This window comes from Belonocnema kinseyi, chromosome 2 (assembly GCF_010883055.1).
Source record: "Belonocnema kinseyi isolate 2016_QV_RU_SX_M_011 chromosome 2, B_treatae_v1, whole genome shotgun sequence".
NCBI classification, from domain to species: Eukaryota; Metazoa; Arthropoda; class Insecta; order Hymenoptera; family Cynipidae; genus Belonocnema; species Belonocnema kinseyi.
This window is the reverse complement of record NC_046658.1, coordinates 114,318,083-114,336,779: the sequence shown is the minus strand read 5'-3', so window position 1 is coordinate 114,336,779 and position 18,697 is coordinate 114,318,083. Positions and strand designations below refer to the sequence as shown.

At 28.9% G+C, this 18,697-nt stretch overlaps 1 protein-coding gene across 1 annotated transcript in view; it reads right to left on the bottom strand.

The window, feature by feature from the left end:
• The window catches only part of LOC117182948 (odorant receptor 22c-like), a 29,935-nt gene extending 12,546 nt beyond the window's left edge, over nt 1–17,389 (bottom strand). The window contains exons 1-3 of the mRNA XM_033376066.1: nt 17,174–17,389; nt 16,441–16,930; nt 12,561–12,660 (exon numbers count right to left, since the gene is read on the bottom strand). Of these exons, the coding sequence (XP_033231957.1) occupies nt 12,561–12,660; nt 16,441–16,930; nt 17,174–17,324 (741 nt within the window). The 5' untranslated portion in view covers nt 17,325–17,389. The remainder of the gene's footprint in view (nt 1–12,560; nt 12,661–16,440; nt 16,931–17,173) is intronic.
• Between the last annotated feature and the right edge of the window lie 1,308 nt (nt 17,390–18,697).

The window sequence follows — 18,697 nt, the reverse complement described above, 5'->3', positions numbered from 1 at the left end:
GCGCAACTCAGTCATTTACAGCGTCTCCTACTATATTCACACGGACATAGCCCTGTCATAGTATTGGACCGCATCTCGTTTCAGATCTGGGATCACTGGTACTCACATGCGTAGATTGTGTAATGTTAAGAAACGGTTTACACGGCCCTTACTGTTTACTTTTGGAGGCTTTCGATTGAGGACCAAGGGCAGTGTGAGCCATCCCCGAAACCGATCTTCAATCGGAATTTGAGTGTATTTAAGGCCTTACAATTTCTTGATTAAATTAAGTGTTTTACTTGAATTAAGCGCTAAATGAAATGTAATATTTCAGGGTAGCCGCAGATTTGAGATTTTTAAAAATAAATGCAAAAGTCAGTGAATTTATGTTAGAAGCCTTTCAAAGCCATATGATGAGTGGGTCATGTGACCAGTTTCCGACCTTACCGACATTTTTTTTATTTTATAACTTATTTTGACACGAAGCGCCACTTTTTTTGCTTTTCTCATCATTATTAAAATTTAGGACCAGGCCCATCTTTCTTAGAGTTTTTTATTTATTATTCCAAACTTTCAGCTCGATGTGGCGCTTCGTGTGACAATAAGTTAGGAAGTGAAAAAAACGTCGATAAGGAAGGAATCTGGTCACGTGACCCACTCGTCACATGGCTTTAAGCAATTGTCAATCATAATCACACATTCGTTTATGGTAACTTTTTATAAAATTATTTTTTAGTCAATTTTTTAAGATAAAATGATATCGTAGCTTTAGTCACTGTTCTTTCAATAAATTGAACTTCCAAGAAAGTCTCAAGAGCTTTAAAATTTTCAAGGGATTTAAGAAGATTTCAATAAATTTCAGAAGATTTCAAGAGATTTCAAAATATTTCAATGAATTTTCAATATTTTAGGGCGTTTAAAAATATTTCAGAGAATTTAAATATATTCCAGAAATTTTTCAAGATTTTAGGTAACTTCTAAAACTCTAAAAAAATTATTGAGACTTTTAAAAGGTTTAATCAGCTTTGAAACTTTTTAAGACTATCACAAAATTTCATGGGATTTCAGATTTGAAAAGATTTCATAGAATTTATAACATTTAAGGATATTTTAACATTTTAAGAGATTTTCAAGAACCTTATAAATGTTCAAGGAACTTCAGAAGTATCTAAGGAATGATGTCTCGTAACTCTTGGTCAAACTTGAATTTTCTCCCGCCCTACAGTAGTTTTAAAGGACGTACCATAAGCTGTGAAAAACAATATAATAAGTGGTGGCCCTGCGGACTTGACCTAAACAATCACTAGTGAATACAATGGTGTCCCATAAAGAACTTTTTAGACACTGCACTCTTTTTGCATTCCAATTTCCAATTTAAAAAATTCAGCTGTGACAAGCGAAATGATTTGGTCTGCATAAGGCGAATGTGTAGTTAGATGTAAAATGTGTCAAAAGTGGTTCCAGAGATTTCACAATGGCAATTTTTTAATTAAAATGCAAAATGAAAGCAGTATCTCAAATGCTCCTTGTTAGACCTGATTGTATTCGTTAATGATTTTTTAGGTTAAGTCCGCAGGGCCGCCACTATTAGACTTCGTTTTGAAGTTTGAGGTTCGTCCTTAAGAACTACCTTAAGACGGAAAAAATGAAAGTTTAACCAAAAGTTACAGGACACCAAAGTAAAGGCACCTAATTAATTTGTAGACCTAATTTTTTAAGAGATACCAAGGAATTCTTAATAGGTTTTAATAAATAATTTGAAAGTATTCCAAAGGACTTTAAGGAGTTTAATGTATTTTTGAAACTTCTACGGGATTTTCAAGAGCTTTAAAAGGTTTCAAGGAATATCGAAAGATTACAATGGATTGCAAAGGATTTCAAGGAATTTCCACAGATTTCTATGGATTTCAGAAAATTGCAAGGGATTTCAACAGATTTTAGAGGATTTAAAATATTTCAGGGCATTTGAAAAGGTTCCAAGGAATTTAAATGTATTTGACAAGATTTCAAAGATCTTAGGGTAGGTACTTTTAAAATTTCCAGCGAATTTTCAAGAGCTTTAAAAAGTTTTAAGGGAATTCAAAAGATTCCAAAAGATTTTGAAAGGTTGCAAACCGTTTGAAATTATTTAGGTTATTTTAAACGATTCCAAGGGATTTGTAATAGATTAAAATGATTAGATGTTATTCTAAAATTGAGAGGACGACCTTAGCGCTGTGAAATCCGTACTAGGGTGGCACAAAAACGTTTTTTTTAGAGGGCAATGACCCCCCCCCCCAATTTCATTCCAAATCCGAAAAAAGAATTCCCTAATTTTTTTCGATTTTAACAAGTGCCAGTTTCACTTGAAGTTTCCCATGTAAAATGAATGGGAAAAATCACTTTTTTGAGATTTAAGAATAATTTTTGAGGGTTTGAAAAAATGTGACGGGAAACTATGGGGACTTGTTGAGAATTATCCAAAAAAGAATTTCATGCATCAGACATATGGGTTTGACACCCCTAATACACCCCCACGACTACCTTAATACAAAAAATGTCAATTCTTCATGAAATCGACCTTTTGAACACTGTATTCTTGTATTGTTTTACTTAAAATTATTGCTATTGGTCTAGTGGAATATTTATTATCATTGGTTAATTAATTATTGATTATTTAAGCAAATGGAATTTGTTTAAATAGGTTTTTTTCATAAATCCCCCCCCCCCTCTTATAATTATTACTATTAGTCTAGTGGAATATTCAATAACACTGGTTTATTAATTTTTAATTGTTTAAATAAAAAAAAATTAGAGAATTTCTTTTTTCGGATTTGAAATAGAATAAAGGGGATCGTTGCCCTTTAGCAAGCAATAAAAAATTTTCCATGCATTTTTGGACCGCCCTAATCAGCACGCTTAATTAATTTAAAACTTCTCTGGCATGTTTAAAACATATGGGGAGTTTTTAAGCAATATAAAAAGTTTCCAGGGCTTTAAACAAAGCTCAAGGTATTTTAAAAGATGTAAAATATTTAAGGGCATTTAAAAAGATTCAAGAATATAAGGATATTCATAAAGATTTTAAGAATCTTAGGGCACTTTTGGAACTTGCAAGGGATTTTCAAGAACCCGAAAAAGTTTCCGGAGCTTTATGTTTCAAGGGAATTCTAAAGGGTTCAAGGGATATCAGAAGATTTTAAAAGATTTCAAAATATTTGAAGATATATGAAGTATTGAACCAAATTTTAAGGAATTTTTTCATATATTTCAATAATTTTATAATGTTTCGAAAGGTTTTTCAATATTCTACAACATTTTTAAAACATACGATAAGCTTTCAAGAGCTTTATACATTCTCAAGGGATTTTAAAAGATTTCACGGGAATTTAAAGAATTTCGAAGATTTCAAGGTATTTTATAAGATTCTATGTAACTGCTATTGCATTTTTTTCAATTTGAGGGGTTCTCAAAGGATTAAAAATATATTAAGGTGTTTTAAAAGATTACAAGGCGTATTTAATAGGTGTCAATAACCCAAAGGCATTTTAAAGGATTTTAAACTTTTTTTAACTTCCAAGGAATTTTACAGAGCTTTAAAAAGTTTCAAGGGATATAAAATAATTAGGGGCTTTTAAAAGATTCCAATAAATTTTGAATATTAAAAAGTTTCAAGGGATTTCAAAAGATTTAAAGGGATTGGACATTATTTTATGCGAATTGAAAGGATTTGAAACATTTTAGGGTATATAAATGAATTCTAATGCATTGGGAATTTTTTAAAGGGGTTTCATAGGATCTGAATATATTAAAAAATATTGCCAGTATTATTGTATTTGTCGTATTATTGTTTTAATTTATCTTAATAAATTTTCGAAGATTTAAGTAAGTATCTTCAAATCTCATATAATTTCACGGGATTTTATACTATTTCAAAGGATTATAATGATTTTAGAAAGTTTTTAAAAATCCAAGGAATTTTAGGAACTCTTGAAAGTTTCAAAGCATTTCAAAATATTTTAAAGGGTTTCAAAACATTTCAGAGGATTTGTAATTTTTTAGCGTATTTTAAAAGATTCCAGGGAATTTTTAATAGGTTTTATTAATTTGAAGGTCTTCTAAATGAGTCGAAAGATTTTAGGGTTCAGGATTTGAACATTTTATGGATTTTGAACCGATTTCAAACAATTTTTTATTGATTTCAATAATTTGAAGGAATTTAAAAATTTTTTAAATATTTTAGTGCATTAAAAAAAAACTCCTGGACATTTTTAAGATATTCCCAAAATTTCAAGAGATTTCCAAGGCTTAATGATTGAAATGGATTCTAACCAATTTTCATACGGTTTTAAAGAATTTCCTAGAATTTTTGATAATATGAAACGATTATATAAGATTAGAATTTTGGTCTTTAAGTATTATTATCAGAGAAAATAAAAAATAAGTTTTGCGGCCACCCTTTATTAAAAGTTTTGTTGCCAAAATAGCTTTTATCTCATTATTATTGCACACAAATTCAAAATTTTCATCAAGCCTAATCAAAATTATAGTCACTTTTTCTAATAAAAATATAATATCCGTCGCACACTATAATATTCTCCTACCTTCCTTCCCATCCATTGGAAGTGCACGCGATGCTCACTTTTTTTAACTAATGGAACCAACCTAATTATAACCCTATCGATAGACTAATTTTTTTTTCTCTAACGACGCATGCTCCTTTGTCAAAAGGCTCATTCTCAGAGAGGTTTCTGTTCTCATTTGCAAGATAACTTATCCCTTGTGTAGCAGATTAGGCAGATAAGACCAAAACGAGTAAGTTATTATATTTTTCAAATTTTTTAAACTAGAGAAATTTAAATTAGATTAAAATCAAATTTAAAATGCAATATAACGTCCGATAATCAGTTTAATGTATAGAATACTTTTTTTATTTTTGTCAACCAATTTTTTTTCTTATTTAGGAAAAAAAAAAGATATTTTTCAATATACAATAGGAACATTTTATGGTGGTTGTCCAAATTTGGTCGCTGGATTCGTGCTTTTATTTTCAGGAATTCTACACATTTTCACATTATTTTATTTCAAAAGCAAAATAATGGTTATAAAAAGTGTGAATAATGTAAAGGTACCTGCAAGACTATTGAAAATCGCTAAAAATATAATAAAATCATTAGCTTGCTTAAGGGAAAGAAAGTGCAACGTTTCTGATAAATTTTTCTCGAGTTTCCATGCATGTCGCTTCCGAATTTTGTTCAATTCACAAAAAAATGAATGCGTTGTTTTAAATGGTATTGAGAGGTTACTCAAGCTCCATGAAATACGTTTTTGTAAATTTTATTCGGAATCGTCAATATTAGGTGAATCGTGTTGAAACTGAAAATTTATCTTCAAAAGTAGTTATAGAATACGAATTAACAATTACTTATTAAATATTACTTTAATAAGTCTGTTTGATAGGTTCACAAAAAAACCTCATAAGTAAAAAATTAAGTTTTGCGAGTGTTTGGCTTGAATTATGATTTTTTTACGACTTATTATAATAAAAATGATATCTAATACATAAAGCAGTACATGTTATTCATAGTTAGATGTTTATAAATATTCCTTAAACAATTGATTATCGTTCATAGCTATTTTATCTTAGAATATTGTTAGAACTTCGCGGTTCTTTCCCATTTAAAAATTTTTTTTCACTTTTCAGTGAGAGCCTAAAATTAATCAAATATGTTTAACAGAAATAATCTTTTAAAATATTTATCATTATTTCTAACAATATTCTCCTAGAATAATGCAAAAAAGTTGCAGGTTTTTCTAAAAAATGTCCACTTTTTGTCCACTCTTCAATTAGTGTGGGGTAATTATTAACTTAAGTTATCAAATATAACTGTCTGAGCATTTAATAAATATTTTTAAAATAATATTCTCTTTTATTAATGCTAAAAAGTTGCGGTTTTTTCCTAAATGTTCAATTTTGAGTCAACTTTTTACTTGTTCACTTGTTTATAACTACCTTTTCTTAGAGTAATGCTAGAAAATTGCTGGTTTTTATTAAATTTTCAGCTTTTCTTTGACTTGTTAGTTAGGAAAAAATCGTAAATATTATTATGCTAAATATTAATTTAAGCAAAAGGTCTGTCAGTAAATACTTCAAGGAAAATTTACAAGTAATGTGATTCATGCATAGAAAATTTGAAGAATATTTTAATAATTTGCCTTATTTCAGATAAATATATTTACAAAAAGGAAAAAGTTTTTAAAAAGATGATTATCTCTAATGTGTATTAATTATTTTTTTATGCCTAAAAAGTCAAAGCACAGCTTAAAATGTCTGAAGAACTACAACATTTTAGCAATGTTCTAAGAGGAGATAGTTATAAATAATACAAAATTGTTTAAAATATATGTTTGGCTAAATTGAATTAAATATTACCTAACGCATCAGTGTAAAGTGGACAAAAAGTTGAAAATTGCAGAAAGAACCACAACTTTTTAGCATTAGCAGAGACAATATTTGTATTTGACAATAATAAATTGTTTAAACAATTATCTTTATTTACTTGGTTTAATTATTATCTGGTTCTAATTAGAAAGTAAAAGAAAGTTACAAATCTTCAGAAAAAAGCCGCAACTTTCGAGCATTATTCAAAGAGAATATTGTTCTGATAATAATAAATGTTTAATAAAATTACTTATGTTGAATTTAGTTAATTAATGCCTCAGTCTAATTTAAAAATTGGAAAAAGTTTTAAAATTCTGGAAAAACGCCACTTTCTAACTCTTTTGTAAGATAAAATTGTTATGAATAATAATAAATTGCTTAAACATTGCACGTAAACATCTAACTATCCGTAGGAAGTAATGATTTATGTATTAGAAACAATTTGTGAAAAAATCCAAATATCATAATTAGCGCTAAAAACTCACAAAACCCAATTATTCACTTTATGGGAATTTTTTGGGATCCTATAAAAAAGAAAAATGGGGGTAATATTTGAAGTCATTATTTATTTGTATTGTTTAGCTAATTGTAAAGAGAAATGTTGAGTTTCAAGTCTATTTTTTTAGTATTGCCGTTTCTGTATATAATTTACAAAATTTATTTCGATACAATTCATAGGGTGGACATTGGATGAAAAATTGTAAAAAAAAAAATATTCCGGCTGGTATTTTCAACACATTTTGTAGCTTTTTTTTAACGGAAGTTAGATAAATTCTTAAGAGAACTGTTACAGTCGACTGTTTAGATTAAGAGATATTAATGTGACATCAATAAAAGCGGATTTTAAAAATACGAATCAAGAGTTTATAACAAATTAATAATTTTTTATTCACAATTTTATTGTTGTTATAAACAATTAACAAAAAAATGCAAAGTTTAAGCAATTATAGACAGATTGAGGAACTTTTTTAGAAACTTGTTTAATTTGATTTGCCAGTGTTATTCTGAAGCAGTACATTGTCAGTTTATGAAAATTGTGATTGCTATACAAAATCGCTGTTTGTGCACTTTTCAAAGTTTGAGTTTTGTTAGAAAATTTATTTAAATTAGTTTTTCAGTAATATTCTGTTTCGCAATGTCGGTTAATTAAGAATTATTATATTATTCTTATGGCCATGAGTCTTAACAAGTTTTCGATACAGTGGAAGAAAAAAAATCCTTCATTTCCCGTTTTATTCCCGCATCAAAATAAATTTTTCACGAAATAAAAAAATTAAAATGACCAAAGCTAAAAACTTTTTTATTCTGAGTAACCAAATAAAAACTGAACTGCAAATTAAAGTACATACTAAAAGTGGAACTCTTTTGAATTTTAAACAAAATTTTAAATTAAATTAATTTGTTTAAATTTTTTTTACAAGTTCAAGAACAATCACAAAATGAAACAAATGCGTTTAATAATGTTGATTTTAAAGAAAAAATGTTCTCCGAGTTGATGTTTTTTTATTGGAACCTCACTTCATAACGTTTTCCTGAGAACTGGCCATGGCAGACAAAGCCATAATCCTATTTTCCTTCTTTTACTGCCAACAACATTGACAGATATCCCAATGATGTCTTCATAACCTGCAAAAAGTTAGTTTCTTACTTTCTAAATTTGAATTAGTAAAATTGACCTTATAATTAAATTCTGCTAATTGTAGTGGAGCTAGAATTCAGTCACTAAGAATTAGTAAAAATATACTGATTCAATTAGTAATTATTGCTGCACATATGCGCACTGTCGAAACTTGCAATTAAACATTTATTCAACATTTTAAATGTAAATATGCATATATAAATTAAATTAAAGCAAAACATATTTTATTTGTCAATACTCTTCACGAAAAGTGCAACATCATGATTATTCAAATAGTTATAAAATATTTGAAAAGAACTTTTCAAATTTAACTTTATTTTCTAACAAAAATTTTCTTCAATATTTATTAAAATTATTATTCTTTCGCCTATAAATCGACAAAATTTCTATTAATTTATTGTAGGGTTATCAGGTATAATAATGTAAATATTCTGTTTAAAAAAATTTTTATTGTAAGCTAATTTTTTTTGTTTGAAAAGGCTGCTATTGTAGTTTTTGTGGAAAATTCACCTTTTTTTTTGTTAAAAACTTTATTGTTTTTCGTTAAAAATTCAACTATTTTAGTAGATTTAAATTTTTTGAGGACAATGCAGCTTTTGTTTGGTTGAAAATTGATTTTTTGTTTGCAGCTTTATTTTTGGTTACAGAATTTACTATTTTGTTAAAAATTCGTTTTTTTTTGTTAATAAATCAACGTTTTGACTGACATTCCTGTATTTTTTGATTATTTTTTTTTGCTTGTTAAAAAATTAATTCTTTTGATTAGAAATTAATTTTTCTGATTTGAAATTCAACTATTTAGTTAAAAATGTATTCCCTTATTACATTTGAAAATAGTATATTTCGCTGCCTTAAAAAAACAGTATGGTGCTTCGTCGGTGCACTTGATATTAGATGTAATAAAAGTATGGTTTTCGAGTTTTCTCTTGATATTACCTCTCAGACTTGAGCTTAGTTTTAAGGGACAAGTACCGCGCAGAACAGTTCGCGTGGGTCGAAGTAACGAACGCGCGTGCGCGGTCTTATATCGCGGACAATAAAGTGCGTTTTTCTGCCCTAGGCACAATTTAGGCGAGGGGGAGGAGCGTCATTATACACAACTTGTGTAGCCCGAAATTAAAAAAATTTTAGGCCCTGACTGCTTTTAAGTTGGGAGTTCTTAGTACTGATTGAATTAGGAGCATTTTTACTAATTCAGTTTTAGAGAGTAGGAAAGTCGATATGTAAACAAATTTCATTACTGAACCTCAATTCCATAGCTAAGCATACAAATATGCATAGCAAACTTTAAAGAAAAAGATATATTAGGCTAAAAAACACTAATTTGTCTTTAGAGAGACAACATCTTCCAAAAAATATAATTTTCAAAAGATCTGCTGGTGTTTCGAAACTTTTAGAATGGAGAATAAGTTAAAAATAAATTCTGAAAATAATTACGAATTTGGCATGATTTTTTTTACTTTGCTTATTAAAATATTACTAACACTGGTAAAAAGTTCCAAAGATAAAACAAAGAATTTTCCAGCGGTGATGCCAACAGTCTTTCTTGCACGATGTGTTAGAAATAGGATAAATTTTGCATCTCCTGCTCTTAAGTTGTACCATTTACAATTATAGGCAGCAAATGCGATTTCTGCACACTATAGGCGGAAACAGAAAATTTGAATAATGTAAATCAGAAGAAAATTACAGTTTTTTAGGTTGAAGCAACTCTTTCCTTTATATCGTAAAAATAAGAAATTCATAATGCACAATAATTAGTAATATTACTTGCCATTACAGATGTCACCATTTAGTTTTCCTTAAAAAGGAAAATTATGAAGTTATAACAACTTGTGCAAAATGAGTTCCTTTTTTTTATTCATTTGTGACTGGAATATTTTTAATATGCACAGAGAAAAATGGGAATGATTAATTTTTTATGAATTAATCATTCAATTAAAAAATAAAGTTTCCTATCTTTTTCTATCTTGTGATATATTATTGACAAATTGCACTTGAAATCATGCAAAATTTCAAGAAAAGTTTAGGACATGTCTGAACTATTTTTTATTTTACTTTAACCTGGATAAAAAATAAAGGGACACATATTATACAGCACGATTGTAAAACCCTTCTTTTGAAAACCCTCACTTAAAAAATGTTGAGTTCTGTTTAAGAAATTGGTGGTATATATACTACATCATCATTTTTCAAAATTCGAACTTTCGCATTTATAGCGGAAACAAGAATGTTCAGATTATAGTGTTTATACCTTAGAAAGTACTGCATTACATTTTTTTCATTCTAGAGGGCAAGACACCCCCCCCCCCCCAAGTTTTCATTTCTGGAAAAAGAAAGCTTTTAATTTTTTTCGAAATTCGAATATTAACACGTGCCAGCGAGCACTTTAAAATCCCATTTAATTAACATCGGGAAATTTTCAATTTTCGAAAAATTGAACTCATGTTTCACGGTTTCATCGAAACATGCCAAGTTTTTTACGGATTTAAGAGAAGTGTCAAATAAGACACAAAAAAACTACATTTTTACGTATTATTGTTACTTTTTAGCAATTTTTGTCGTTTTTTTCATACAAATAATTACTAATGGACAATTTAAACATTTGCCATGACTTTTTAAACATTTTCAACTTTTTCAACAAATGTAAATTATTTAAGCAATTATTTATTCCCCAAAAATGTAAAAAATAATCGCATTTTCTCATTGAAATGCAATATTTTGTCATTATTGCAGTAAATTTTTCTAAAAACATTATGTAATTATTCAAAAAATTAATTATTGTTTATTTTCAAAATTTATAAAAATTAAGCCAGAAATGTCCACTTTTTTTAAAATGGGTATCCTATGCTACTTTTTGTAAATAATCAAATAATTTGAATACACTTATTCTAAAGTTTAGTAAATTTCTATATGTTAAAACAATTTTTATTTGCTTATGCAGTTATTTTTCGAAAAAACAAGAAGAGGCACGATAATTATTATTGAGACTTTTCGGTCACCATTTGGACCCTTATCAGTCAAAGAAACAACATTTATTAAGTCCGTAAAAAAACGTACATATACTGTAGAAAATATTATATAAAATAAGAAATTAATGATTAGAGAAATTTAAAAAATTTTTTAAAATATAATAATAAAAATAATAAAACGTAGCATAGGATACTAATTTAAAAAGAAAAGTTGATATCTCTGGCTCAATTTTTTGCAATTTTGGAAACAGAGATAAATTATTATTTAAATAGTTACATAATGTTTTTAGAAAAAATTACTATTCCAAAAAAATGACAAACAATTAAATTTCAGTCAGAAAACGCGATGATTTTTTTTACATTTTTTGGGAATAAATAACTGTTAAAATAATTTACATTGGTTTAAACAATTGAGAAATGTTTAAAAAGTCATGGTGGAAATTACAGTTATTAGTATAGTTGTATTTTGTAGAAATTCCTCTCAAATCCCTAAAAAACTTGGATGTTTCGATGAAACCCTGGAGCATGAGTTCAATTTTTCATAAATTCCAAATTTCCCCATTTCAATCAAATGGGATTTTAAAGTGACCGATGGCACGTGCTAATATTCAAATTTCGGGGGAAAAATGACGGATTTTCTTTTTCTGTAGCTCGAACAGCGTTTTTTGGATCAACGTAATATATATATATATATATATATTTTTCACTATTATATTTACAAATGATTAACTAGATATCGCAGTGCATGATTACAAAAGCGTTACCTCTTCCCGCAAATGTTCTCCTATGTAACAGTACACGTAAACATTCAATACCATATATGCAATGTATACTATCATGGCAATAATTTCAAGTGTATTTAATCCAGTATTATTGTTTGTCATAGCCTGAAAATAATAGTTAGTCATTGTTCATAGAAAATCGTATGGCGCATCTTTTTTTATTTTTCAAAAAGTGGTGTCTTTTATCGTTTTTATAATAAACGAAAAAACCATATTTATGTAAGAAAAATAATTTTTTAAGAATCTTGACTTGATCTCGCTCGGAAATTCAAATTTATTAGTATTTTGACTTCAAATCTAGAACAGTTTTTCACTAAACTATTTTGATTATCACAAGGTGTCCAAAACGAATTTGAAATTCTTCAAAAACTTTCTTTCACAAAAATAGTATTTTTCTTTTATTACAAAAATTATAAAATACCCGACTTTATGAAAAAGAAAAAAAGATGCTCCGTAAGAATTTATATCACAGGAATGTTCTATAAGAATGCAGTTGGAAAAATTTAATTTGTGAAAACTGTTTTTCGAGGTATCAGGGGCCAAGCGAAACGGCCAGCTGCATTTTCTACACAACATCCAGGCTTTCCTCTTATATTTAATAATATTATGAATCTATACTTCAATATTTTTAACTTGAAATACTTACAAATTTAAAAAAATAATCACTAAAAACAAGCATATAATACAATAACAACATTACAAAAAAATTTAATAACCACTTAATTCTTATTTTCAATTTAATTTGGTTAAGTGCCATAAATACTTACCAAAATTAGAATATAACCCTGTACGCAAAACGTAACAATAAATCCACTTAATTGAACAAGAAAAATCATATTGAAAGTATCCTCAACAATATCAATGCAGCTTTAACAATATAAATATTATTAGATCGCTACATTAAATTATACTTGTTTATTCTATTAGACTGATACAATAATTCATTGAAATTTTTTTATTAAATAATAGCATTTTTTCAAAAAGAAACAAAGAAACCATCCACATAGCTTCTGAAGAGCTACCCAGGAAATAAGAAAGGATTGAACGATTCCTTTAGTAAATCGGTTGCCTTTAAGAAAACGGATTGAATCGCTTCTTTATTTCTGCACAATATGTCATTTCGATAGGCATTCCATGTAGGTTAACAATTCAGAAACGAAAAGTTGATGTCATGTCACATCACGTTTCTTTTTACATTCTCATCAGAGAAGGTATTAGATTTGTGTAAAATTTGACCCCTCCAGTTTTTGACAAATATCCACGTTTTGAGACCCTCTGAAACCGAAAAACAGGTTTTTGCGAATGTGTCTGTCTGTATGTCTGTATGGCTGTATTTTTGTCTGTCTGTCTGCGAACACGATGACTTTCGAAAAAATTAATCTTTTAGATTGCCCTTTGGCACATTCGTTTAGTGTCTTAAAATAAAGGTCAAGTTCGTTAGCCAGCCATTTTGGATAAAAATTCAAAAAGTGGGCACATTTTGAATATTTTTGAGACCACTTTTTTGAAAATTCCAATATTCTCTGTACGGCTATTCATAGTATTCCAAAAGTTGAACAATTTATCCTAATGACTTTTTTTGAAAAATCAAAAATGACCAGAATTAGAGCATTTTTAAAATCCAAAAAAACAAATTGAAATGAACATTTTAAGCCAAACAACGCATGATACGAAAAAAAGTCAAGAGCAGAAAAACGTTGATTTTCGAAATCCCTACAAGATAATGGTAACAATTTTTTTAATTAGGTCGAAAAGTTGAAAATTCCAAATTTGCTAGTACCAAAAATTTTTGAACCCACATTTTTTCAGGATTTAAAAATTCTATGTACGTTTTTTCATAGTACTCAAAAACTCAATTTATCCCTATGACTTTTTACTATAAATAGAAAATTTTCAAAATAAAAAAAACAACTAAAATGAATATTTTAAGCCAAACAACACATGATATGAAAAAAAGTCACGAGAAGAAAAACTTTGCTTTTTGAAGGCCCTACAGGATTATAATGACACCTTTTTTAATTTGTTCGAAAAGTTGAAAATTCCAAATTTGATCCTACTAAAAAAAATATATAATCCACTAATTCCATTTTTTGATTAAACTATGCAAGATACGAAAAAAATGAAAAAGCTCAAATTGCACGCACTGGAAAAAACTACAAATTCATAATGAATCACTTTTTGACACAAGTTTCGAAAAAATAAATAAACTAAATGTATGGGAGACGGTACTCGGTACAGTAAAATGTGTAAGAAAAAAGTGGTTTGCCTAAATAAGATCTAAAATTTTGATATTCACATTTCTTTGATAGGGCACGCGCTATTTACATTCAAACTATAATGAAAAGGTATTGGTTTCATACGAAAAATGACTTTCGCGGATTCCATCAAATATTGACGTTTTGAGATTGCATCAGAAGGAACAAAAAGTTTTCATGTTGGTATCTGTCTGTCGTTGTCGTATGTATACTGGATGTCTTGGACCGACTAATTGAATCGGATTGGGCTTTGGCACACAGGTTTAGGGGCCAAAGATTTTAAAATTCCACGTACGGCTATTTATAGTACACGAAAATGTTAACAATTTATCTTGATGGATTTTTTTTGATAACAAGAAAATTATCGCAGTTATGGCTTTTTCAAAATACAAAATGAAAATAAAAATTCTAAACCAATCAACGCACGATATAAAAAAAGGTAAGAAAAGGAAAACTTTACGTTTTGAAAAACTTACAAGGTCATCATAACAGGTTTTTTAATTTAAAAAAAAATCGAAAATTAATCTTTTAATCGCACAAAAAATACTGAATTATTACATTCTCATCATAATAAGAAGGTATTGTTTTATGGGAAAACTGACTGTCCCGGATTTCTTGAAATTTTCACTTTTCGAGAATCCCTAATTCCCAAGGAAACAGGTATTATCGGCCTTGTCATTATCGTCGTTGTCGTTGTAGTCTGTAAACACAGTAACATTTGAAGTAATTATTTTATTGAATATCCCTTTGACATACTTTATAAGGATATGAAAAGAAAGGACGATTTCGTTAGCCAGCTATTTTAAATAAAAATGCAATAATTTGGAGCATTTTCAAAAATTTCAAGACCACTTTTTTATGATTTGAAATTTTCATAGTGCTGCTTATAGTACACAAAAATATAAACAATTTATCTCGATGACTTTTTTTGATAACAACAAAATGACCAGAGTTATAGCGTTTCCAAACTTTAAAAAAATAATAATAAAAACGAAAATGATTATTCTATGTCATTCAAAGGACCACATGAAAGAAGTCAACAAAAGAAAAATATTAGTTTTTAAAGACCTACACGATTATCATAACAACTTTTCGAACTTTTTAAAAAAATCGAAAATTCAAATTTTTTTCGCACAAAAATAATGTATTATTACATTCTCATCATAATGAGAAGGCATTAGTTTTATGTGAAAACTTTCTATCGCTAAATAATCTGAATAAATGTATTATAAGTTTGATATAGAAGTGTTAAACCTAATATAGAAAAGTTAACATTTTGGACAAAGTCGAGTGTGAAGCACGAGATACGTGATGAGAATGTGTTCATTATAGCCAAAGAAGCTTTAACAAAGGAGAATTCACAATGACTGTCTGTGCACAATTGTGGGGCAAATACAGAGACCGAGCGCAAAGGGCGAGACAAATGCAGCATCGAGCGCGAAGCGCGAGATGAATACATCGTCGAGCGCGAAGCGCGAGAACCAACAGTCGCGCGCCCTAGGCGCGCTCAAACTTGCAAATGTGTGCTTTCGAAATTTAAAGAATGCGAAATTTGAACCGTAACGTGATAATGATTTTGAAAATCCTGTTTAGTGAGGAAAATAGTTTTCTGAAAACACAAGATATTCGCGAAAAATGTTACAAAATTTTTTTTAATTGAGGTGTATGGTCTTTTGAAATTATGAAATTATCTTTATAGATCTATTTTTCTAAACAATAACTCCAACAGAAAATCTAACAATATTTCAAACTTCTTGTGTACGATTTCAGTTGTCAAAATAAAGTCATGTTTGCTGATTACTTTAAAACAACTCTAAATAAAAATGTTAAAAATGATTTAAGAAAAAAATGTTTGAAATCTCTTTGAACTCAAGGATGAACCGCCACTAATTTGTGAATAGAGTTGGGCTTTGATATTAAAACAAAAACTTTTATATTTAAAAAATCTAAGGCAGAAGGATTTTTAAGTTTCAAAAACCAGAAATTTAATTCCGATTGTTGAGTTTCTTCTCGAAAATGATTATTATGCAAGAATTTGCACAAAAGGAAAAAAAAATGTTTCTTTCGCATAGAAAAATCCAACACAACTCTTGGTCTGTAGAAATTGGTATATATTGTTTAAAAATTCTGTTTTGCACCTCAAATTTTTATTCGGTTTGAAAAGACGGTTACATACGTTTAAAGCTTTCGAAAAAATCTTCTGATTATCTGTTTAATTAATTTGTTTATTTGCTATTTTATTGTTAATGTTTAAACTAATCTGTTTTGTAAAGAAAAACAATTTTATATTGATACAACAATTACTTAAACACTGAAAGAAACTTAAAAAAAATTTTAAATCACGTTTTTAACTTCTCGGAAATTAATTTATCACATGTCTAATATACATTACTTGTTCAGATAATCATGTCTCCGCACAATCAGAGACACTTTATTTTGCAGTTTCCATTTTCGAAATTCTCCGCTAGGTTCTTCAACACATTTTAACACACGTTGTCGCAAAACTCTCAATTGGCCACAAATATGTAAAACAAGAATGGCAAAAAAGCTATCAATTGTGGCAAAAGCGATATTTCCAAATGCAATACTGATACACTGCATCAACCATGAAAGTTGAAAATTGGGACTTTTATTGAGGTCGTAAGGAAAGTAAGACACCACATATGTTTCTCTCGTGACATTAGTTAAGTTAGTTTTTCCTTCCATTATTGCCACAAAAATTTGTTGCGCTGTGTAAAAGACAAAGGTTGACTGGGATAGAAACACGTAAAGCAGAGAAACGTTTCGACATTTTCGGGCAAAATGTGTCATTAACTTCCGTTCGTTTTCTGGTTTAGAATTTGTCCAATCTTGTCGAATGTGAAAGATTAAAGGCTTCAGTTCTGTATAAAAGTGAATAAAAAAAAATAAAATGATTGAACTACTTTACCGAAATACGAAAGAACTCATGGAAGTTGGCTGAAAATATAATACACGACTTACATGAGTTCTTCCCTTGTCATATAGAAAAAATGAGAGTCCTAGCCTAAAAAGAAATATTTTATTTTATGTTTAAAATTTAAAACTTAATTCACCAATCATTAATAAAATATTTTTTTTTAACAGCTGTTAACTTTTATACATACTTTTTTTGGCATCCCACAGATGAATCATCTTAAAGGTGACAAGCGTTGTAGATATATCTGTTAGAGAAAGAATTTTGGCGGTTTTGTCTATATCTCCCCATGTCATAAACAACTTGATATTTTGTGGAATACAGACGAAGAGAGATATCATAAAAACTAATACCCATGTATGATACTTTGAAAAACATCCACTTGCATTTTTTGGATTAGGCCATAATCCAAGCAATCGAAGAGCAGCACGAGTCAGTTTAAGAGTGAAATCCGCAGCTGTCGATCAGAGGGGAGTGGGTCCTAATTTTACTTTTTTGGGAATAATTTGCTCCTATTCGCGATTCTAATGCAAATGCCCAAAAATATATTGTCCTCCAAATTTAATCTAAATCGGTTAATATTTACCCATCGCCCAGACTCTTGAAGTTTCCCATAGTGCAGTAGACTCTCACAAAGCGCCCTGTGATCCAGGCCGAAGTCCTCACTAAGCGCCCGCGTAGTTAAACCACGCCCCTAAGGTTTGGAGGTAAATATCTCTGAGACGCATTGGCGGATTATTTGAATTTCGTCTCGCCCACGCGTATAAAATCCACGTTCAAGGCTAGAATTTAGAGGTAGAGAGGAAAGGGGGAGAAAAATGCGCTTCGTGAGATTCTACTGTATAAAATTAAAATGAGGGAAATGGAGCTCTCAAATTTAACAACCCATCTGATACTCTAAAATCCTAGAAGCGTGGGTCCCTAGTTCTAAGCAAATTGGTATATTCAAATGCGCAAAATAATGTTTTTAAAAATATAGACTTGTGTAGAATAACAAGGCAGGACTTTTTGTAAAACATAACTTTTTTAAATGTCCATTTTTGTTAATGAATGATTAATTTTAGCAATAAATATCAAAAACTAGAAACAAATTTTCCTGATGATCAATAAGTGATTTAAACATAAATCGTTATAAATCGGTCACGTATTGACAAAACTATTCTTAACTTCATACGCATGCAAATTACACTTTAGGGATTCCTAAAAAATAATGAAAAAGTTGGAAATGACCTTTTCTTTAATAATATTCTATTGTATATTAAGATGGGTATGGAAACACGTTTATCTAGTTTCACCAGCAAAAAGTATCAAGGGAACTTAAAATTTGAAACAACTTCCAACGAGAAAGTTTTTCTATATATCTGAAAGAAGATTTCTTAAAAGTTTTAGATAGATTCTTCAAGAATGGCGGAAATATGTACTTTATAAAATCGTATGCAACTAGCCCCTGCAATGCCAGGAATGTCACGTACTATTTTACGAATTACATTACTGCACAAATTTTTAATGAATCCATCTAACACTTTCTAGAAATCTTCTGTCAACTATATTGAACAACTTTTTTGATGGAAGTTGTTTCAAATCTAAAGGTCGCTCAATATTTTTTGTCGGCGAAATTCGAAAACCGTGGTTACCGGCCGGTTTCAATTCTCAATTGAATATTAAAATGATATTTTTCTGAAAAAAAATATTCCAACATCAATCCACTGGGAAT